This window comes from Zea mays, chromosome 4, assembly GCF_902167145.1.
Source record: "Zea mays cultivar B73 chromosome 4, Zm-B73-REFERENCE-NAM-5.0, whole genome shotgun sequence".
In the NCBI taxonomy this organism is placed as follows: Eukaryota; Viridiplantae; Streptophyta; class Magnoliopsida; order Poales; family Poaceae; genus Zea; species Zea mays.
Window position 1 is genome coordinate 162,252,043 of NC_050099.1, and position 18,744 is coordinate 162,270,786.

The 18,744-nt window shown below is 45.3% G+C and overlaps 4 protein-coding genes across 7 annotated transcripts; 3 read left to right on the top strand and 1 right to left on the bottom strand.

Moving 5' to 3' along the window:
* The first annotated feature begins 1,313 nt into the window (after positions 1-1,313).
* Positions 1,314-5,816, top strand: LOC100273215 (Metal-dependent protein hydrolase). Its single transcript, NM_001147657.1, has 7 exons — positions 1,314-1,666; positions 2,458-2,604; positions 2,956-3,054; positions 4,026-4,217; positions 4,473-4,592; positions 4,863-4,934; positions 5,343-5,816. The coding sequence occupies exons 1-7, from the start codon at positions 1,367-1,369 to the stop codon at positions 5,565-5,567; spliced, it is 1,155 nt and encodes a 384-aa protein (NP_001141129.1). The 5' UTR covers positions 1,314-1,366; the 3' UTR covers positions 5,568-5,816.
* A 96-nt stretch (positions 5,817-5,912) lies between these two features.
* LOC103653930 (uncharacterized) lies at positions 5,913-7,477 on the bottom strand. 3 transcript variants are annotated; one of them, XM_035967366.1, is made up of 3 exons: positions 7,143-7,475; positions 6,457-6,698; positions 5,913-6,333 (listed from the first exon to the last, which is right to left on the bottom strand). In XM_035967366.1, the coding sequence occupies exons 2-3, from the start codon at positions 6,666-6,668 to the stop codon at positions 6,114-6,116; spliced, it is 432 nt and encodes a 143-aa protein (XP_035823259.1). In that variant the 5' UTR covers positions 6,669-6,698; positions 7,143-7,475; the 3' UTR covers positions 5,913-6,113. The 3 variants fall into 3 exon arrangements, 2 of the variants coding, with proteins under 2 accessions (XP_035823259.1, XP_020408245.1); XR_004857857.1 differs by having other exon boundaries at positions 5,925-6,333; positions 6,419-6,698; positions 7,143-7,477; XM_020552656.3 differs by having other exon boundaries at positions 5,925-6,333; positions 6,539-6,698; positions 7,143-7,476.
* A 3,436-nt stretch (positions 7,478-10,913) lies between these two features.
* Positions 10,914-15,127, top strand: LOC103653931 (Nucleotide-diphospho-sugar transferase family protein). 2 transcript variants are annotated; one of them, XM_008680730.4, is made up of 5 exons: positions 10,923-11,376; positions 11,992-12,357; positions 12,484-12,965; positions 13,181-13,293; positions 13,833-15,127. In XM_008680730.4, the coding sequence occupies exons 1-4, from the start codon at positions 11,074-11,076 to the stop codon at positions 13,200-13,202; spliced, it is 1,173 nt and encodes a 390-aa protein (XP_008678952.1). In that variant the 5' UTR covers positions 10,923-11,073; the 3' UTR covers positions 13,203-13,293; positions 13,833-15,127. The 2 variants fall into 2 exon arrangements, with proteins under 2 accessions (XP_023158127.1, XP_008678952.1); XM_023302359.2 differs by lacking the exons at positions 13,181-13,293; positions 13,833-15,127 and having other exon boundaries at positions 10,914-11,376; positions 11,992-12,337; positions 12,484-12,591.
* A 2,366-nt stretch (positions 15,128-17,493) lies between these two features.
* LOC100280990 (RING-H2 finger protein ATL1R) lies at positions 17,494-18,357 on the top strand. Its single transcript, NM_001153910.1, has one exon. It carries the CDS (start codon positions 17,602-17,604, stop codon positions 18,160-18,162), a length of 561 nt encoding a protein of 186 aa, NP_001147382.1. The 5' UTR covers positions 17,494-17,601; the 3' UTR covers positions 18,163-18,357.
* Positions 18,358-18,744: the final 387 nt, after the last annotated feature.

Genomic DNA, 18,744 nt, shown 5'->3' on the forward strand with positions numbered 1-18,744 from the left:
GCTCGCTTCCCTCACCTGCATGGACGCTTGTAACCCCCCTACTACAAGCGCACCCGACCTGGGCGCGGGACGAACACGAAGGCCGCGGGACTTCCACCTCTCTCACGCTCGACTCCGGCCACCTCGCCTCTCCCCCCTTCGCGCTCGCCCACGCGCTCGACCCATCTGGGCTGGGGCACGCAGCACACTCACTCGTCGGCTTTGGGACCCCCCTGTCTCGAAACGCCGACAAAACTAGAGCTACTCTTAATGCATAAGGTAAAAACGAGAAATAGACTTGATTTGATCGATTGTTGGGGGTTTAATCGGCCGTAGCCCTTCATCTATATAAAGGGGAGGTCTGGATTCGCTTCAAACTGTTTCCCGAGTTAATCCTGCGATTTTAACTAACAAATCCCGCGAGAAACTAGAAACCCTAACTGACTCTGCGCACGCGCGGACCGTCCGCGCCACCAACGCGGACCATCCGCACGGCTCTTTTCCGTGCTCAACAATAAGATAGTCTTAAATTTATAGGTGAGAGATGAAATTTATTTAATTCTATAAATTGCTATGTTATATTTTTATTCTCTCACTCTCCTATAGCAATAGCAAAAATACAACAAATAATTATATCTTTTTATTTTTATACGACCAATAGTAGTACTATAGATATAATTATATTAGCTTAATTAATGTACATCTAAATGTCCTGTTTGTTTCAGCTTTTTTCAGCTTCTAGTCATTAGAAACTGCTGTAGATTGTCAAACGTCTAACTTTTCAACCCGCTTCTATGAAAATCATCTTAGTCAAAACCGTCTAAAATCAACATGAACACATAATTGGTCAAGTCGATACGATAGTAGGAAACCGTCACTCTCTACATCCTAAACCCTGTGAACTCTTTTATTTTACTATGCATGTAATCTTCACGAAAAAATCCTAAAAAATAAGCTAATAAGCTGAACCAACACATGCAGCTCTAGAGATGGGTTTAATCTTTAGTATGAACTTCATAGGAACACATCAGCATCACAGAAATGCGCGACACGACAAATCAGCTGAACACTTTCTTATATAGTAAGATAAGAATTAAACGTAGACCTCTGTTTTCAGCTATTTTCTAGCGAGGAGAAGAAATACCTTTCGGTGATGAAATATCATATTTCTTTATTTGTTTTTGAAATATATAAAATTTCCATGCGCTCAACTACATACAGAGTAGTTTGCAATTTGCAAACAGTGACGCACTTAGTAATAATAATAATACAAAAATAAACACATACACGAACGGGTGCACAGCAGAATAACACGGACAGTAGCAAAAGCCCCCCACAAAACCCTACCACATCCCAGCGCTGGCATCTCACGGGGAGGACTAGTAGTATGCTCGCCGCCGCCTGGAGGCTGTCGCAGCGAGCCGTCACGTCTCCTCTCCTAGGCATCGGGCGATCCCAAATCCGAAACCCTTTCTCCACCATGGCGTCTCTCTCGCCGGCAGCCGCCTCGCCGAAGAGGCTGAGGGTCTACTCGTCTGCCGCGGCCGACGGTGACGGCGCGGGGAGCGGCAAGCGCGTGGGGACCCACAACGGAAGCTTCCACTGCGATGAGGCGCTCGGCTGCTTCCTCATCCGCCTCACCTCCCAGTTCGCCGGCGCCGACGTCGTCCGCACCCGCGATTCCCAGGTCGCTTTCTCGTGGTTACTGTGATGCCGTCTCGAGTATCGCGGCTACCAGCTCGATTTAGCATTCTTGCATGCTCCCCCAGTTTCTATTTTTTTAACTTCTCCAATGACTTCGAGGCGGTGAGGATTAACTGGTTCTGGGGTCTGTATGCTAGCATTCACTTTACAGGTTGAGTGGACTGTCCACACGCCCCTAAGCGAATTTATGTTGCTGAATCGTGTTGATATCTCCAAATTTTATAGGCTCATGTGCAAAAATACCGTCATAATAATCAATGAGGATGCTTTTCACCTCTTCCTAACACATCAGCTGTACCCATGCAGTTGCGTAGGTGTTGTTTGGTCTGAGAAATGGGGATCCTCTCACTCGTCATTTTTTTTGTGCGTTCTGAGGAATGGATGGGTTGATCTATCACCACTTCATCATCACAAGCTAATAATTTGTCTTCACAAGCTAATAGTTAGTCTAGGCATGAGTTATATATTGATTCCACCAAAATTCATTCCCTGAACCAGACACCCCCTTTTCAAGGTCTGAATTGAAATTTTAGAAATTTAGTGAATGTGTTTACTTCATCCTGTCACCTGGGGATTGGGGACATAAATTCAACCTGTCTATATATGCTAAATGGGTCGATTGGTTTAATACACTGTTGAATTGCCTTCACACACATGGTAAATAATTCATTTGTTCATTACCTAAAGTCTGTTGTTGGTGTATAAGTGCAATAATAGGGCTGCATACTGCAACTGCACTCATGTGATTGCCTCCATTCCTGAACTTCGCTATAGATCCTTGATACATTGGATGCTGTTCTTGATGTTGGGGGTGTCTATGATCCCAGTCGGCATCGCTATGATCATCACCAGAAGGGCTTCAGTGAGGTTTTTGGACATGGATTCAACACAAAACTTAGCAGTGCTGGACTTGTGTACAAGGTATTACCCATGTACAATGCTAATATTGAATTTCTTTCTACAATGTTCCATTTCCCTCAGCAATAACACTTGCATAGTTGTATATAACCCCCCGAGAAGTAAGATTTTGTTTTCAAGTTTGGTGACAATTTGCTGTTGGTGTTGGGTTTTCAACTGCACCACTCCACCTGGTGGATCCTTGATGGGAGGCACAGTTTTTATTTTGTATCCACAGCATTGCCTTGATGTGCTAAGTTACTGAGGCTTACAAGTTGCACACTGAAGACTGTTATTAGTATTCTTGTAGTTGTTTTATCTTCATTTTTGACAGAAATAGAATGCATATAGTTTAAACTTGCCCTAATTTTGCAGCACTTCGGCAAGGAGATAATTGCTAAGGAGCTTGGGGTTAATGAGGATCATGAAGATGTTCACTGTTTGTATCTCGCGATATATAAAAGCTTTGTTGAGGTGTGAATCTGATTATATGACAGTGTAGTTTATTTTGGTTGTATCATGAGTAAACTTCTAAATTAATCATTATTCCGTCTTTTAAATTTGTTTAATAAAAAATGGTGAATGTCATCATCTCCAAGCTTTTGTCTTACAATTCTAGAACTGTTTATGTATCTAACATTGGCTAGTGAAAGGGCTTCTAGCCGAGTTGGTTGTTGGTTTGAGTAGCACTCCCCCCGGTCCTGAGTTTGACTCCCCGTGGGAGCAAATTTTAGGTTGTGGTTAAAAACCCCTTAGTCTATACCACACGGCCACGCCAAAACACAGGTAGAAGGCCCGTACCCGGTTGCGGTCGTTCCTCACATGGGCTACGATGCCGCTATGTATGGGTGGGATAGGGGTTCGGGGATTTTCTTGACCTGTGTGAGAAGTTCATATTAATATAATGCTCGGGGGCTGTCTTACCCCCCGCAGGTCGAGTTTTTGTATCTAACATTGGGTACTGGGAAATTTTATCGTAACCAACAATTGCTTATTGAGGCTTTAGGTTATGTTTTTACCCACCTGCATTGATTCTTTTGATTGGATATCACGAATGGAGGAAATACCAGCAGCTAATATATGCTTTCTCATGGTTGGGAAATTATGCATTAGTAATTAAGTTTTGATGGATTATGTAAAACATGTGTCATCTGTTTATGCACATATGGCTATAGAAGTCCCACTTAGATTAAACTTTTTTAGCTTATTCACTTGACGAGATTTATCGACTTCTTTAGTCCAAAGGAAACTGTTAATGTACCAATTATACAATACATTAGTTTCCTTCTTTGATTACCATTTTAATGAGCTTCAATCCCTCAACCATCTTTTGGCATCAAGCTTGTTTGAGACACATCTAGTTGTTTTTCCTCCTCCATGTTTATGAGTTTTTACAATTTCTGTTCGATGTGCTAAAAGTACCCAATACCTTGGTCATGTTGCAGGCACTTGATGCGATTGACAATGGAATCAATCAATATGACACAGATCAACCGCCAAAGTATGTGAACAATACACACTTGTCTTCACGCGTTGGACGCTTTAATCTGGACTGGACTGATCCAGACCAGTCACTTGAGAAGGAGAATGCGGCATTTGAACAGGCAATGGTACTAGCTGGAAGTGAATTTATGGAGGTATTTGACATTTTTTACTCATGCCTTAGTACTATATTGTGTAAGTTCATTCACTGCTAGCAATTAGTAGATTATGTGTTTTCTGTCACTCCTCTTTTTATGTTACAATATTATCTGTCTGATTATGTCCATATTAGTGGCTTAGTAGATTATGTGGTATGTTTGCTATCCTTTTTTTATAATACTATCTGTCCGATTGTGTGTTTGCTATCACACCTCTTTTGTTATGACAATATTGTCCATCTTCATTGCCAGAGCGTTCGCTTCCATGTTAAATCATGGTTACCGGCAAGGTCTATTGTCCTGGAGTGTTTGTTATCAAAAGGAAACATTGATCCAAGTGGAGAAATCATGGTTTTGGATAGATTCTGCCCGGTAAAGTCTTGACCTTTTTTGTGTTATATCAAACTGAAACTCACCAATATGCACAACTGAATTTTTCGGCTCGGTTTCTAAATTTAAAGGAAGCCATAAATGTTATGCTTGTCTGGTTTTTTTACCATCTTTCAATGGCGTAATATTTTGTGATATCTACCTGAGATCATGTGGTCCTGCTCTTGTTGTAAATTTGAACTTGCTTATCAAAGTGCTTTGATCGACTGCCATACTGAACATGTAAATTGACCATTTATCGTACAACAACAGTGGAAACTTCATTTATTTGAGCTTGAAGAGGAGCTGAAGACTGATCCTCTGACCAAGTATGTGCTGTATCAGGTAAGTGCCTTCCCTTCTCAGACTACAGTTCAGCATGAATTTCATGACGCTTCTTAGTTCACTTGCTGTTGAAAGACAAACATGATGCAATTTGTAGCAGTCTACACTGTAACCCTGAAATGATTGTTTCTCGGCCACTAAAGGAAAGAAGAATTTTGTGTATTTTTTTCTGGTTGCTGACCGTTCATGTACACTCTTTTTAAGTGCACACTTTTTTTACTTGTTACTGAGTTCCCCAGCATTTTGTATTTTCTGATCTCGTAAGCTTCATATTCAAGCAAGGTAACACCTCCTTTGTTATTTCAGAACCGATAGAATTTTAAATTGCTTCCGTAGCCTTATTTACTTTTGCTTCTCAAAACCCAATATCATTGCTACATGCATTTGATTTTCAGTGCTTAATTGCAGGATGAGAGGAGCAAGAGTTGGCGAGTCCAAGCAGTCGCAGTTGCTCCTGACAGGTTCGAGAGCCGAAAGGCTCTGCCAGAGAAGTGGAGGGGCATGAGAGACGACGAACTTTCAGCAGAAACCGGCATCCCTGGCTGTGTGTTTGTCCACATGAGTGGCTTCATTGGGGGCAACAAGACCTACGAGGGAGCATTGGAAATGGCGAGAGCTGCTCTGAAATTCTGATTCAACCAAAGCATATTACCCGTGTTACCATTATATCAGTAAACACATCAGTAACACATGATGCAGTTGCGCTTTCTCCAATGTTATCGTTGACTCGAGCCGTGGTTAACTGCGACTGATTCTTGCACTGATCTTCTGTTATCCTCGTCTTACAGAAGAGGTCGATTGACCCTTTTCATTCTTTCGTGGGATCTGGTATTGTTTAGAATGTGACGGTTTATCTGAAAAAAAATGATGGAACTTTTTGTCCTCAAGCATGTTCTCCGTTTTGGAGTATTCATCTGTGGCCCGGCACAGCCACGGTGGTTTTGTGTGTGCATGGAGAGACAGGCAGACGAAAACGAATGCAAAGAAAGCTTGTGGGGATCAGGTAGTTTTACCCTCTAAACGACTGTACTTGAATTATAATTTCAGTGTCGATGTGAGCATGATTTCCAACTACATGAATTGATGGTGAGAAACTATGCACGAGACATGCACAAATTAACAAGACTCAGCGTGGAATATTGTGCTGATGATGATCAGGGGCACAAGGGTAGCGCGTGTTCAGGCCTTAACACGTTTGGCGTCGGCGCAGGCTTTCTCCAGATCCCCGAGGAAGAACAGGATCCGGTCGGATATCTGCCGATGCTCGTCTCCAGCGTCCCGCCGTGGCGCGTCCTCGCCGCAGTCGCCATCCGTGTCCTGGCGGGAGCCCAAGTACCTCTGGATCTCGCCCTGGTAGATCAGGTAGTAGTCCTTCCCTTCCCTGATGATCCTGACACCCCTGGAAAGGACGCGGCGCGGTCACACACACACACTCACAGGCCAAACAAAAACAAAGGGAAAGGAGGTCACACACACACACTCACAGGCCAAACAAAAACAAAGGGAAAGGAGGCGGCTGAACTGTTGGTCGACAGCAGTAACACCAGCTGCTGATGGCAATCGGAAGCAGTGGAGCTGGAGCAGATGGGCGAGTGGCGGCTTACAGTCCGTATCGGTCGCACCGGTCCTGCACGGCGAAGACGTCCTTCCAAGACTTGGAGCCCTCCGGCGCGTAGAACGCTGCAGCGTCCGCTCCCCACCTGTCGTTGAACAGCTTGCGCCACAGTTCATCATCCGAGGTCAACGCCCTCCATTTCCTGCAAACTGAAAAGCCAGGACCAGCACCGTCGCAGTTAATTGGTATGCGTAACTGCCCAAAACGAGAGATCGCTACGCACGCTATCTGCGTGTCGTACCAACTACTCCTATGTATCAAGCTCTCTGGTCTGGAACGTTTTCAGGCTCCAGCATGTACACAGACTACAGAAACACAGGGTATACAGCCGATCCGATTTGGCAATCTGGGACTTGGAAGAAGTCTACAGTGATACACAACCAAAACCTGAACTGCCAACGGAAACCAAACCCTAGGATCTGTTTTCGGGGTCGCTTTAAATTGGACAGTAAGGATTCTGACCACAGGAAATTCATAATTTTAGAGGAAACTGAAATTCCGTTCTTGAAAAGGGAAAAAAAGGCAGAGCGACTGCAATCACCGGCGCTTTCAATTCCGTATTGGGATGCCACAATTTTAGGGAGGCGTCAGACCTTGGGGAGAAGAGGCGAGGGACTGGTGATCCAGGAGGTGGAAGATCTTGAGGCACAGCTCTCTGGGCAACCCATCCATGTCTCCTCGAGGCTTTCCCAGTTCTCCGGCCCAATTGTCGCACTCACCGAGAAGCTCTGGATGAGACTCGAAACGACGAAAGATTGCTCGGCGTTTCAGATCCGGAGCTGGAGGTGAAGAGTGAGACGAGCACGAGGGGTGGGTGGACGACGAGCGGAGAGGAGAGGAGAGGACGAGAACATGCGGGAAGGAGAAGCTAAGGTCGTTGGCCCCGCCGGTAGTTAGATGCAGCCAACGGCTCGCCGCTTGCGGTCCCCTTTGGCTTTTGCGGCTTTGTCTCTGACTCTTTGTACACCGGCGTGGCGTGGCGTGCCGTGCCGTGCCTGAGAGTGACGTGGAGAACGTTCGCTGCTGACACGTCGGTCCCGAAGGCAGTCAAGCGGTGCATGGCCCGGACGGTCAGAGATGGGGTTGCGTCGCGGCGTTGGATTGACCTGGCACCTCGCACGCGGCGGCACGCGGCACGCCGCTCACCTGGCAGTGCCCCGTCTCACGTGCGTCTCGGGCATTATCCATGGCTCCAAAGCCCGAAGGAGGAAGGAGGCTGGGCTTCCGCCTTCTAGTTGTAGTCTACGCCTTCCTGCTTCCTGGTTAGCTTAGCCATCGTTCCCGCTGTTGTAAAGAAACATCTTGAGTGCATGTTTGTTTTAATCTAAATCTACGTGGATTGGACACGATTGAGTGAATTTAAATCTATAATGAGTTAAAGTTTCTCCTAATCACTTCTAATCTTATTTAATTCACATGGAAAGGAAATAACCCAACAATACCTTATAGATTAATATGTAAGGCTACTCTACTAGTATAAATAGAAAAAATAGAGATAAATCTGGTATAATAATTATGATATAGATTTGTATTACGATCCTCTAATATAAATATAAGCCATAATCTTATGATAGAGGCAACATGTTAACATATTCTTATATGGCAATAAGGGTCACATCTTCCAAGCACATCTATCTCTTAAAAACTCGTCGATATATCAGTAAGTTCTTTTATCTTCATTGACAACCATGCTAGTACTTAGTGTGGCAATAACAGAGAAGCCCACAAGGGGCAACATATTATTATGGAAGCCTAATTCCTTCTCGTGCAGCGAGATGCATAACTATAAGATCAAACACTTCTCGTGTACTTATACTTGGGGTACTCTAAGATAGCATAAAATCCACTTTGAAATACAAAATCTTAGCATAGCCTAGGATGGTCCTCGAACAAGTAGCTTTGACCTAGCAACTCTGACCATGACTTGGAATACACCCGTAATAAGACCCCATGACTCGGAGATAGCACAAATCTCTGGGAAAGAACAACCCATTTATGATCCTGTAACCATTCGGTGCATGCTCTTGACTAAGGCATGGAATAGGAGAAGACAGGTACGAGACTTCTGGAAGCGTACTTAATGGCAAGGCTTTGAACACCTGCAGGACTCAACCACCCCATGGCCTAGTCAGCTAAACGATAACAAGGCAAAAGCATTTGCCATGAAGTACGTGAGGGATTTGAAAGCACCCAAAGGGGGTGAATAGATGATCCAGCAAAACTTGTTCAAAACAACACAAACTTGGTCTATAATATGAGTTAGAGTAGATAAAACCAAGTTTGAGAGTAGAGAGAAAGGTAGAAGTTCCTTTCACTTGATTGCTCTATCAAGATATAATTTAGACTTAGAGCAGTATCACAAGTGAGAATTTAAATTTTTAAGAGATAAAAATTGCAAGAAAGTAAATGACACAAGAGACACAAAAAAAATTTATCCCGCGGTTCGAATAAGCGTAATATGTTTGCCTACTCCACATTGTGGCGTCCCAATGGACGAGGCTTGCACTCAATCACTCTCAAGTGATCCAAAGATCAAAATTGAGCACCATGGTTCTTCCTTATATTACAATATCCCGTTTGTGAGGAATATCCACAAGTTGGAGTCTCTCACGCCTTACACAAGATGATCACAATCAAAACAATATAGAGTCTCTCACGCCATATTGTGAAAGTTGTTAATTCGACTTGTGCTAGCAGTTGTTGTCTCAAAAGGCTGGCACTTGAGATAACTAGATGTGTAGAATGTGTTTCTTCACGGTGTTCTGAAAGAGAAAGTTTATATAAGACAACCACCTATGAAGACAAAGAACTACTTAATTACGTGTGCAAATTAGATAAAGCCATCTATAATTTGAAATAGGTGCAATATTGCAACGGTTAGGGTTTACTCCACGAAAGGAAAATACATCATTGTTTATTTATCAGAAGTCTTATATCATAATTTATATGTTAATATATGTTGATGACATCATAGTTGCAAGCTCAACTAGTGAAATAGTTTTTGCATTGCTTAAAGATCTAAGAGACAATTTTGCATTGAAATATATTGGAGGTCTGCATTATTTTCTTGGAATTAAAGTTAAAGAGGTTCATGATGATTTAGTTTTGTCATAAGAGAAGTATGACCATGATATCCTAAAATGTGTCAACATGAGCAACTATAAGCTAGCTTCTCCTTCTCTCACTGTGTCCGATAAATTATCTACATATAGTGACGATCCTCTCGGTCCTGAAGACAATACAAATCATGCATGTATTGTTGATGTTTTGCAATACTTGACAATCATCAGGCCTAGTATAACTTACACAGTTAATAAAGCTTATTAATATCTTCACGTGCCAACTATAATGTATGACGGTTGTTAAGAGAATTCACATATTTATTTAAAACAATTGGTCTTGGGTTGTTGTTTAAGAAGTCAATCTCGACCATTTTAAGTGTCTTCTCAGCTACAAATTGGGTAGGTTGTGTGGATGATCGGAAATCAAGGGAAGGTTTTGCAATTATCTTCAAATCATATATGATTTCATGAGTGCTACAAAAGCAACCAATATTGGCAAGATCCTCGATAGAAGTCAAATATAAATCAAGGGCTAATGCAACTGCTGAAGTAATAGGGATGCAATAGATTCTTAGTGAACTTAGAGTAAAAAAAAGTTGATGCCCCATGTTTATAGTGTGATAATTTAGGTGCAACATACCTCTTAGTAAACCAAGACTTCTATGCAGAGAGTAGCACAAAAGATGTTTGAAGTTTGATCGATATCATCTAAAGATTAGATAGCTGAAGGCGGATTCACAAAATGTATTTCGACACAATTGTAGAAAAAAATGTTCAAAACAGTTTTAACTTAGTTAAGTTTAATTGAGGGGGCTGACCCATCCATAGACCATAGTACATAGTATTCTAGTCAAATTTCTCTATTTATATAGATGGAACATGTTATGATGCTTATAATCGATATTATTTGTATTGTGGCCTCTGATATAAATAGAACGACATATCATACTCAATCAGATGTATTAGTGTAAATTTGTAATTAACTAATTAATCGGTTTTGACCTTTAAATAATGTAAACAGATTTATTTGCATTGAGACACAAAATAAGAAGGTATTCGTAATATACTGTTATTGCATGATTTTTACTTAATAATATAGTTTGCTTGATTACATGCTACACGTATGATTTCAGAAGTAGACTCAGGTTTAATTAGAGTATGATTTATTTTTTTAGAACAAGAGACGTTAAACGGTGGTCGTACTCCAATCGTATGAGTGGGTTATGTGAATCATTTCTGATTTTATAACTGCGGTGGTTACACTGAACTCGCTTGGACACAGCGTAATGGTCCTATATGGCAAGAGCATACGGAGGTACTAGTAACATATTTTCATAACTGCGACGGTTGCACTGAAGAACTCGCTCGGTGACAGCGTCTCGTCTTTAAGCCATCGCCTCTGCGTCAGGCCGTCGCTGACCGCCCCCGCCCGCGACCGCTGAGGCGCTGACGCCTACCTGCAATGGCGAAGCCCTCGCGCCAGAACCTGACCCATGCCTCCGTCACATCCCTGCGCCGCTTCGGCGGACAGTCGTCGCTGCCGCCTTCGGGCGCGTCGCCGGCGTTACGGCTCGCGGCGGCGGCGCTCCTCCTCGCGGCCGCAGTGGCGCTGCCCTGCGCCGTGCTATACCGCGCCACCGTGGAGACTATGGAGCCCATCCACGTCCCGCGTGTGCACAGGCCCTTATTGCCTGCGCCGCCGCTTCCTCCGGTTCAGGTCCCCGAGGATGACAGCGACTTCGATCCCTTCCCCACAGGCGATCTGGTGGGGTTTGCCTTCTCTTTGTACCTTTGTTAAAAAAAATTCTATGTTTGATAGTGTTCCGGTGATCCGAGTTACCCCTTGTTTGCTGCTGCTTATGCCCGAAATGCGATCTCAATATTCATAATCCTGCTAGTTTCGTTCCTAAGAGGCTGAGGCCTAGCAATTCCTGCATCCCTGAACCTGATATAGTGGTGTTTTAGTGGGTTCCCTTTAAGATCATGCAGCGATTGCTGATATGTTAATATATTTGAGATTTGTTGCCTTGTTGGACAAACTGGTCGTTTTTTTATGATACGTGATTTTCTAAGCCTACTTCTAAGCTGTAGACCCTGTACTCCGAGTGGAATAAACAAGTACCAATGGCTTGTCTTGTGCCATGTTGTCGAATAAAATACATGAGTGCATTTCTGGTGCACACTTGTGCATGATCTCTTACGCTCTGGCCTAAATAAGATCCTTTTGTTATGTGAGAAATAAACCTGATGTGGTTGATGCTCTTATATTCCAGTCGGGCAGTTACTCCCAAATTCCGCCTCCTGATTGATATGATATCAACTTCAGTCATGAGGCAGAGCTTGTAACTTGGCATCTCAATCACTATAATTGTTGTTGTAGGACAGCGAAGATCTCAAACTAGAACTGGTTCTGCAGGAGGCTTCCATGGACAATAAGACCATAATATTGACGACCCTCAACGCTGCATGGGCTTCACCGGGCTCAGTTATAGATCTTTTCATTGATAGTTTTCGGCGTGGTGTTGGTACTAGTTCACTCTTGAGGCATCTTGTGATAGTAGCATTTGATTTTAAGGCATATGAACACTGTGTCAAGATCCATCCCTACTGTTATGCTCTTCCAACCAAGGATGTTGATTTTTCTGAAGAGAAGAGGTTTCAGACAACTGGGTATCTGGAAATGATGTGGAAAAGGCTTGATTTCTTGCGGCTAGTGCTTGAAAAAGGTTACAGCTTTGTTTTCTCGGTAAATTTATACCTTGATGTCCCTCCTGTTCGAATGCATTAAAATACAGCTTATGAACTATTCAGTATGAGTTTCTTATTTGTAGTTTTATCTGATATAAACTACTGCTTCCCCTCTGTATTTCAGGATGCTGATATCGTGTGGTTCCGCAATCCATTTCCCCACTTCTATACTGATGGAGACTTTCAGATTGCATGTGATCACTACGTAGGGAATGCAACTGACTTGAGGAACATAGCCAATGGAGGGTTCAACTATGTGAAGTCAAACGACCAAAGCATAGAGTTCTACAAGTTTTGGTATTCTTCCCGATTTAGATATCCTGGGTACCATGATCAGGATGTATTTAATTTTATAAAGCATGATCGTTACACTACGGACATTGGTCTGACAATTAAGTTCTTAAGTACTACCTACTTCGGCGGCATATGTGAGCCAAGCAGAGATTTAAACAAAGTTTGCACCATGCATGCAAACTGTTGTATTGGACTGCAGAGCAAAATTCATGACCTAAGAATCATGATGGAAGACTGGAGTAACTATATGTCGATGCCACCGAGCTTAAAACAATTCAGGGCACTGTCGTGGAGAGTACCACAAAATTGCAGGTGTGATGCCTCCATGGTTTTGGGTGTGAATACTTTTTTTTTGAAGATCCAGTGAACCCCGTCTTATTAGTAGAAAATTACAAAGATATGCTTGACTCTGAAAATTCCTTCAACCAAAATCATTGTGATTCAACGAAGTACAGCTTCTCTTAGGTCGATTTTCTTTCTGCTGATGGCGCTCTGATCTTACTTGTTTTTTTTTCTTTCTTTTGCAGTCTTTCGTTACTAAGCCTGTGAGGATTGTGAAGTGGCTCATCAGGACAAGCAATTCAATACTGTAAAACATGTAAACTTTCGAACATATGCTTTTGGAAGAAACATTTCAAAGGTTTGTTTTCTTGCTTAGTAAGTAAGTCATTCCTTCTGTTTCGTCTATAGTACGATGATGTAGCTCGCAATCAACATTTCAGTGTAGGTATGGGTTAAACTTTGGAGCTTGTAGAAGCTGAAAGAGAATAAAAATCTAAGCCGCATACTAGTTTAACTGCTTGAAACAACTGGAGAGAGCGTGATTATAAGATTGTTTGCGTGGGTTTATTTGAGCACGCTTTAAGTGGTGCACATAATTTAAGGATTGTTTTCAAAACAATGTGGTGATGGAGAAAGGTAAACCTGATGTGTCTTTGGTTGATACTGCAGCAGTGTAATAGGATGCAAAAAAAAAATTGTGTCTTACCCCACCTTAATGGGAATATTCTATAAATATTTGACTTATGTAATCTAAAGCAGAGGCCTAACCCTTGCCGTTTTTTTTTCGGTTGTACAAAGACCTTAGGATCTTCAATTCTACAAAATAAGTAGTTGGTTTAAATTGCACGATACTCTGTTAATCGGTTCTTAGCTTACATACAAATATTTGTCTTTCAGGAACAGACATCAAGTATTAACTCTGCCAATTCGATGGCATTAGCTAATGGTGCCAATTACGTGCCATTACCTACCTGGATCAGCAGGGGCCACTCACGCATTGTTGAGAAGGATTTCAAGGTTTCAGACTGGAGGGGATCAAGGGTGTTAGGGAGGAACCATCTCTGAGGATTTTGTCTGCACAGCTAGGAAGGATGAACTGCAGTGACGAGGATGAGAATAGGTGTGTCACAAGAGGCAAGAATCAGACCACCAGGAGTGGATGCACAGTGAAGTCATCCCAGGCAAAAAGGCCCACCCGGAACTTCAATATCAAAGTTGACCACACAATCGGTTGGTTCGGTAAATCTGTAGAACACACTTGATAGAAAATTCGTTTGGGTCCACATCACCTAAGCGCACACTTTAAACACACAGCAAAGGACCAACCACTCCTAGCTAGTAATGTCATCGGCACCCAGTGTGTGCTAGTTTTACATAGTGTGAATAACTGAATGTTTCCAGGCATGATGAGGAAGACCCACCTCAGGAATCTTGCAGTAGTCCCGTGCACTGAGCTGTAGCGACATGACGTTGTCACGCAGAATGGAGCAAGCGAGTGCAGAGTGGCCACTTGACGTCGTCACGCAGAAGACTGTTGCAGTCCTCTGGAGCCATTTTCCAGGCGAGCAGAGCAGTGGTTTTCTCGTACTGATTGTCTGAGAAAGAAGTGGATACGCCAAAAGCGCAGTTGCTCAACTTACTCGAATTACTGAAGTGGGCTAACTAATCGACGTCGGCTATAGAAAGAGAGGGGAGGGGGGGAGGGGAAAGAAAGGCTAATCGACTTCCCCAGTCAGGCTTTGTTTAGCGGATCCTGTGGGTTGGAGCCTGAATTGCTATCACCTTTGTTTTCAGCGCAGGCTGCCCTGCCCCGCCCGTCCCATCGCGGAGATCTCTGTGGATATATACGATACGATGATGTCGTCCGTGCCATGATTCACCTTGGCAATCGCACGGTGCGGCGGTCGTGATCCAGGAGAAAAAAGGCAAAGGCGTTGTTTTAAAGACAAGAGACACGAGGCACTGGTACTAACGATAGGGTTCCGATTGGATTTCCGGAGGTAATGGAATGGCTGTGCCGCTTGTGCGCCTCACACTCGCCCCACCTTTGTTAAAGACAGAAGAAGACGGTTGGGCGCTCACCTCTCTCTCTCTCTCTCTCTCTCTCTCTCTCTCTCTTAAAGATCGAAGAGCCTGAAGTGAGCGTCCTGGCTGGTCCTTGCGGTCTTGGCTTGCCACTCCTTTTCATTATTATTATCGTTACGTCGAAATGGATCCTCCATTTCTTTATCTCCGTTCCAAGTTCCAGGGAAACGAGAGTGGAGAGAGGTGGCCATGCATTGGTGTAGCGGCAGCGCCAACCCGTCTGTGCGTGTGCATCGCAGAGGGACGGGGTGGCTGAGACGTCCGTAGCCCTCGCGCTTGTACTGGGCCACGCCACGACGACCGACGAGCGTTCCGGCCAGCGATCGAAAGCTCGCCGCGGCTCTGACTGCTTTGGGCAAAAAGCCGGCAAGCAAAAAAGTGGGGAGGCCTTGGAACGTGCGGTTTCAGGCTGAAAAGCGACGTGCCCAAACCACCCAACCCCAACCGCCTCCTCGGCTCGACAGTGCGCTTGCCGCCGCGGTCGTACGCACCCGCCGCGGCCTGCCCCTGCCGTGCCGTGCTGTGCCGGGCGTCCGTCAGTTGCATCGCGGCCTGCCCTGCAAGTGATCCGCATGTGCCCGCGCGAAAAAGGCTCCGGCTACATCTACATCCGCGCGTAGTGGAGGCCGCTTTGCCTCACCACCACCACCACTAACACCCAACAGGCAGGCAGGCAGGGCCGCGGCGTCGTTCCCACCCCTGGCCGTCGGCACGCTAGTCCGATGCTCGGGGAGTCGGAGAGCAGGTCCGTCCGTCCGTCCGTCGCGCATGTCACCGCGCACTACTACGTTCACCTGCGCCTGCTGCTGACCTGACCCATCCTCACCGGTTTCGGCAGCTACCGGCGTTCCTGGAAACGGCAAAAAAAAAAACCCAGCGGCGCGTGCCGGGCCGCCGCTTTCGGAGCGCAACATTGGAGCGCGCGGCGACGTGCGTGTTGCGCGAATCTAAAGAACGGCCGCGAGGAGGTCTCGCTCTCGCCGCCGGTAAGGGCGGCGCTAGGTCAGTGGAGCAGCACATGCGGGCTATGGCCGGCTGACAGGTGGCCGGAGGGGGAAACCGAAAGTGTCTGTACCGGTGTACCCGCGCCCCAAGTGCGCGGCCCGCGGAACGCCACCTGTCCCTCTCCTATCCCTTTCCCTTGCTGGGCGCCGCGACGCTTTTGCTGCATGCCGGATCTGTTTCGTGGTGGCTGGTGGGTTCTGACGGCTGAGGTATACACGTTACCACGTAGTACTAGTACGTACGTGCCATCATTTGTTAGATCTTGCTCGCGGGCACGTACGGCGGGCATGCTGCCATTATGTTTCCTTTTTTTCCTCCGTAAAAAAAAAGGTTCCGGTAACCTATACGTATACACATGCTAAGTAAGTAAGAATCGATTCCATTTCGTTTAGGTTTTATAGAGAGACCAGTCGGCGACGAAGGCAACGACACACCGTGCCAGGAAAGAGAGGTGGTAACGATCAGATGATGGAGAACTGGGTAGCAGTGAAAATTGGCGGCGGCGACGGCACACTAGAGAGGATGAGGAAAGGTAAACTATATTACAAGCTACGAAAGTTACGTAACTTATATTCCCAATCTTATTACAAGCTAAGAAAGGTAAAACTAGAAAAGTAAGCCTACAACCATCTTCATAACAAAAACTAAAGTGTGAAAACTTGATTAAGAAAAAAAGAAAAGATGTAAACTCCCATCAACGGTTTTGGCATTTTTACGGAGCTATCAAGTAACTTTGAGAAGATCCAAAATCAAGAGAAGGTTCTAACCTGTCAACTAACCTCTTTATCCCTACTTTGGCGGCTTTGATTTTGTCTGTGTCTTTTACGCGCGGGCTTCTATTTCTCGATGTTTTAGCATTATACCATGTCTTGCAGGTCTTTAACACGGTTTTCTAATGTTTTGTTTGAGGTGTCGATGATTCGGATGATTTATGTTGCCTAAGTATAAGTCAACTTCACGTCGATTTAAATTATACCTTGTATATGGTAGCAAAACAATATTAGTCTAAATGGTCCTGTGTTCATCAAACACCAAAAAAATAAAATACAAACTTAATGACCCATAGCATCATTTTCCTTCTAGCTACTCATATATATTATTATTAAATAAAACATGCTTGTGATTTTTTTAAAAAGAATTTTTAAAGGATTATATAATTTATAACTCGCTTCATCCGAAAGTGCTCCACGGTTATAGATGGTTAGCTACAAGAAGGGCTGAAAGAGAGCACTGCGAGTGCCAGATTAAGCCCTGAAACGGTGAACGGCTATTGAAACCAAAATGGATTCTCAGCTTTTTTAGCTTCGAACACTACACATTCGATCCACTGACCTGTTTGTGTGAGCCCTGTTTCTTTTTCCCTTGTTATTACAAAGACCACAAAAGTCACCAATAAACTACACCCAGGCACTCGGCGGCTCGGCGCTCGCGCTCTATAAAACGGCAACGAAACCAACACCTTGAGCACACTTCTCACGCCGCCTGCCCAGAGCCTCTGCACTGCACTGCATCGGCCAACAACAGCGGCACGCACCCCACAGCACTCGCTCGCGCCATCTCAGCCAGCGTGCAAACCATGGCGCGGATACTCCTCGAAGCGGCGGCCGGCTCGGGCCCGCCGACGGACTCCATCAACTCGGACATGATCCTGATCCTCGCCGGCCTGCTCTGCGCGCTCGTCTGCGTCCTCGGGCTGGGTCTCGTGGCCCGGTGCGCGTGCTCGTGGCGCTGGGCCGCCGCGTCCCGGTCGCAGCCGGCGGCGGACGCCACCAAGGCCGCCAACAGGGGCGTGAAGAAGGAGGTGCTGCGCTCGCTCCCGACGGTCACGTACGTCCCCGACAGCGGCAAGGCCAAGGCGGCGGCGGGGGCCGACGAGTGCGCCATCTGCCTCGCCGAGTTCGAGGAGGGGCAGGCCATGCGCGTGCTGCCGCAGTGCGGCCACGCGTTCCACGCCGCCTGCGTCGACACGTGGCTGCGCGCGCACTCCTCCTGCCCGTCCTGCCGCCGGGTGCTGGCCGCGCCCGCCGACCTGCCGCCCGGCGAGCCGTGCCGCCGCTGCGGCGCGCGCCCCGGCTTCCGCGCGCTCTGGAAGGCGCCCGCGCCCTGCAGCGCCGAGGGGCCGACGTTCTTGGCGTAGTAGTTAGTTAGTGCCTTGCGCACCCGGCACACAGGAACTGAACCAATGCCCGAGCTCCGAGCTCAGTGGTGAACTTGTTTTTTTCTTCTTCTTCTTAGCCTTATTAGGTCTCATTCTGGACAGAAATTGTCCCTGTAATTTATCTGTACATATCTGCAAGTGCAATGATAAAAAAAAAGCTTGAAGTTAGTTGCACTCGGGAGAGCCTGCAATCAAGTCTACGTTCGTGTCATGAAATCAACCGTACGTTAGCCAGATGCTGACAGGAGTGTTCGTTTCAATTCCAGTTATTTTGGCCAACGTTGAAGACAGACACGACAATATAGGGTGTGCAGATGTTTGAACAATCTTGTCCTTGCGGGGCTTTTTCTGTGGAAAAATTGGACATGTTTGTTTGGGATTATAGTTCAAAATAATTTAAATTATATAATATAGACAATTTATAATCCTAGATAAAAAATCCGTTTGACCATTTTTTCCCATTTATTCCATCCAAAAGTTATACCAGCTTTTCTGCGTCGTGCGGTATTTGTTGTTTGAGATAAGCCGGGGCCGAGCCGTGCGGAGTCTTTTTAGGATTAC